The sequence below is a fragment of the Chanodichthys erythropterus genome, chromosome 24, assembly GCF_024489055.1.
Source record: "Chanodichthys erythropterus isolate Z2021 chromosome 24, ASM2448905v1, whole genome shotgun sequence".
Lineage (NCBI taxonomy): Eukaryota > Metazoa > Chordata > Actinopteri > Cypriniformes > Xenocyprididae > Chanodichthys > Chanodichthys erythropterus.
This window is the reverse complement of record NC_090244.1, coordinates 8,512,170-8,516,293: the sequence shown is the minus strand read 5'-3', so window position 1 is coordinate 8,516,293 and position 4,124 is coordinate 8,512,170. Positions and strand designations below refer to the sequence as shown.

General features: G+C 43.9%; 1 protein-coding gene across 1 annotated transcript; it reads left to right on the top strand.

Annotated features, from left to right (window-relative positions):
- Positions 1–1,161: 1,161 nt before the first annotated feature.
- On the top strand, positions 1,162–3,108 carry lrrc4ca (leucine rich repeat containing 4C, genome duplicate a). The gene has a single exon (XM_067380097.1). The coding sequence runs from the start codon at positions 1,162–1,164 to the stop codon at positions 3,106–3,108; it is 1,947 nt and encodes a 648-aa protein (XP_067236198.1).
- The last annotated feature ends 1,016 nt before the right edge of the window (positions 3,109–4,124 follow it).

Here is a 4,124-nt window from a genome sequence, read left to right as displayed (position 1 = left end):
GCTGACAACATGCTAACACCCTCTCAGAGAAATTGTGTTTTTAAACTAGCATGCCAATAGCAATGCTAAGGTCATGATTTTGTTTATCAGGGAGCGCATGAACTGAAAGAATATATATATAGTACCTTGAGTGCTAGGGTAAAAGTTAATGATAAAACTGCAAAAGCTAAAACAAAAGTGAGGGGAAAAAACTAGACTCTCTAAATCTAGACTCAATTGACTAGTCGGTTGGTTGATGACTAGTAAACTACTTGACCTGACCAATTCCTTTCAGAATAGACACTGAAATGAGTCACGTACTCATCTGAGGGAGCAGGAGGGCGCAACATACGTCTGTCAACACACTTCCTGTCCCAGGTTTAATTCTCAGTCCGGTCACACTCTTCTTTAAGTATCTCTGAGAGCTGAACGCTTTAGATACGTAGGGTTGATTGAAGGATTGGTATAGGTGGGAAGCCATGCTTTTATTTATGCCTCCTCTGCAAGAATAAATAAAGTGACACGGACAGACAAGGCAGCTCATATCTCCCTTGCTGAGGAGAGGAGGAAACAGAGAAAGCAGACCCAATATTGTGGTGCAGCTTTATGTGACTTAGATTGAGAGAGGTGTGCGTGCAGACATGAACTCACAGACACCACACGCACTCCAAAAAAAAAAAATGAAATGGATATGAAACACTCTTCCAAGGTCACCTACGGTACGTGTGTGTGAAAATGTTTTGTCTGTGATTCACTTCCACTGGGCTAAAAGGACTTGTGTGGCTATACAGTCTGTGTTTGTGTATTAATGTGACAAAAAAGATTGCAGTGCTTATTCTTTTCCACCTAGTTTTTCCAATTTACTTATTTATTAGTCTCTTTTTATTGGAGATTTTCAGCATGCAAATTGATTGCAGCACAGCTTTTATTGCAGTATCTTTGGCTAATTTTCACAATTAATTTAGTGAATCTGGCACTAAAGAGTATGTGCAAATAAAACTCAATAAGATTGACAATTTAGTATTTATCCTTTGTATATACCTGTATTAGCATTGACTGGTGTCAGTCAGTGTTGTCTACGGTAGTATTCCAAACCTTACATGGTTCTTTCTCTCTCTTTTTTTGTAGTTTGGCCTAATAAAACCCTTCCCAAAGAGTGGAGAACCTGTCAGCGAATTATGAATGATAAACAAGATGACCTCCTCCCTGATGCAGCAGACGATGAGAGGTCCTAGGTGGAACCGGGCCCTGTCCGACCCATTGTTCGTGCTGTCACTGGCCCTGCAGCTTCTGGTGGTGGCTGGCCTGGTGCGAGCGCAGACCTGCCCCTCCGTCTGCTCTTGTAGCAACCAGTTCAGCAAGGTCATTTGTACGCGACGTGGCCTTCGAGATGTACCTGATGGTATTTCCACCAACACAAGGTACCTGAACCTTCAGGAGAACCTCATCCAGGTGATTAAGGTTGACAGCTTCAAGCATTTGAGGCACCTGGAAATCCTACAGCTCAGCAAAAACCATATCCGCAACATCGAAATCGGCGCTTTCAATGGGCTGGCCAACCTCAACACTCTGGAGCTCTTCGATAACCGTTTAACCACAATCCCCAATGGGGCTTTCGAGTACCTGTCCAAACTTAAGGAGCTTTGGTTGAGGAATAACCCTATTGAGAGTATACCCTCTTATGCCTTCAACCGTGTACCATCGCTGCGAAGGCTAGACTTGGGTGAGTTGAAAAGGCTCTCTTATATCTCAGAAGGTGCCTTTGAAGGCCTAAGCAACTTGCGGTACCTGAACCTGGGCATGTGCAACTTGAAGGAGATCCCCAACCTCATTCCTCTTGTTCGTTTGGATGAGTTGGAGATGTCAGGAAACCAGCTCTCTATAATTAGGCCAGGGTCTTTCAAAGGCCTCGTCCACTTACAGAAACTGTGGATGATGCATGCGCAGATCCAGACGATCGAGAGAAATGCCTTTGATGATCTCCAGTCCCTTGTGGAGCTCAATTTGGCCCACAATAACCTTACCCTCCTGCCTCATGACCTCTTCACCCCACTACATCACTTGGAGAGGGTACACTTGCACCACAACCCCTGGAATTGCAACTGTGACATCCTCTGGCTCAGCTGGTGGCTAAAGGAAATGGTGCCGGCCAATACCAGTTGCTGCGCCCGCTGTGCGTCACCTACTAGCCACAAAGGGCGCTACATCGGCGAACTCGACCAGAACTATTTCCATTGTTATGCACCAGTGATCGTGGAGCCACCGGCGGACCTGAACGTGACTGAGGGAATGGCAGCAGAACTGAAATGTCGAGCGAATTCTTTGACCTCAGTCAGCTGGATCACGCCCAATGGGTCCATCATGACGCATGGGGCGTACAAGGTACGCATTTCCGTGCTCAACGATGGGACGTTAAACTTTACCAATGTCACGATGCAGGACACTGGAACATACACTTGTATGGTGAGCAACTCCGCAGGCAACACAACAGCCTCGGCTACACTCAACGTGTCCTCGACAGAGAACAGCAGCTTCAGTTACTTCACTACAGTTACCGTTGAGACCACAGAAGCGTCACATGATGAGGGCCACCCAACGGTACAGCAGAAAGGCGGCCCCACTCCTTCTTCTGGAATTTGGGAGACTTTACCACCTTCCTTCACCACCACTACCACCACCACAGCACGGACGCCAATGTCCACAAAGGCCACCGACAAGACCTACACCATCCCTGTCACGGCCCTGATCGACGGCTCCCTCAACACCTTGGATGAGGTCATGAAGACCACTAAGATCATCATCGGTTGCTTTGTGGCCATCACACTGATGGCCGCCGTCATGCTGATCATCTTTTATAAAATGCGCAAACAGCATCACCAGCAGAACCACCACGCACCGACACGAACCATTGAGATTATCAACGTGGATGAGGATTGCGTAACGGGTGGACCTACCATGGAGGGCCATCTTGCCCTTCCCCCACTGGAGCATGAGCACCTGAATCATTACACTGCTTACAAGACTGTGTACAACCATGCCTCCACCATCAATTCTATACACAGCTCTGCCCACGAACCTTTGCTAATTCGGGCCAGCTCAAAAGACAATGTACAAGAAACCCAGATCTGAACTGCTTTTCATAATGGGGATTAAACGCAGAAAAAAAAAGACCTCTAAAACTCTTAAGGAACAGTGTGTGACATATCGATTTTGAAGATAGTCGAAACAAAGACAATAGACCGATGCAAGACGTATAAGAAGGATGTTGATGGGTAGAAAAGGACATTGGGAGTTGAGTGTACGTCAACAGTTTCAAAAGTGTCTTTACAACAGAAGTTATTTATTTAAGGAAAATAACTATTGTGGTTTAATCAAGAAAAGATGTAATCAGCAATTATTTTTCCAGCAATTATTTCTCCATGTTTTTTTAATGTTATTTTAAGAGTTGTTGGTTTACTAATTTGCTTTTAAACTCTGTTTAAATTTGTCGTTCTGTATGTGTGGACCCAATTCAAAGTCATTTGCAGCTGAATCTGTCTGAAACCTCAAAATTCACTTTTAATGTCAATACTTTTAAAATATTAGGTTATAGATTGTCATATTACAAAACATCCCACGCCATAATTGTTTAAACGGATCACGTTAATTCTAAATGATTTAATTTTTGACTCCCCTTAATTAGCGATATTTGACAATATCACATTATTCAGTTACCCTTGCTGAAAAATAAGCTTTTTAAACCAGATTAAGCTGGTTTGCTGGTCATGGTTGGTCTCCAAGCTTGGTCAGGCCCATCTGTTGGCTGGTTTTAGACGGGTTTTGGGCACTTTTCAATTGGACAGGTTGGGAGACAAGCTTAAACCAGATATTTTTTTCAGCAGGGATGGCTGCTACAAATTATATGCAGATGTATACCTGGCTTCTATACTCTAAAAATTAGAACAAAGAGCCCTGGAAACATGTTCCCATTTAAAACCTGGCCAAATGTCAGGAACACATGTCTATTTTGAATAGATTTTGAATCATTTCTGTGCTCAGACTAGAAGATTTATGATTAAGATAGCATTTGGGGTTGGCCCACTTGCTTTTACATGCATTTTTAGGCATCTCCTGCTTAAAATAAGCTTTATGTTCTTAAGCAGTTT

Coding starts and splice junctions, on each gene's coding strand:
- lrrc4ca (XM_067380097.1), top strand. CDS start 1,162: ATGATAAACAAGATGACCTCCTCCCTGATGCAGCAGACGATGAGAGGT.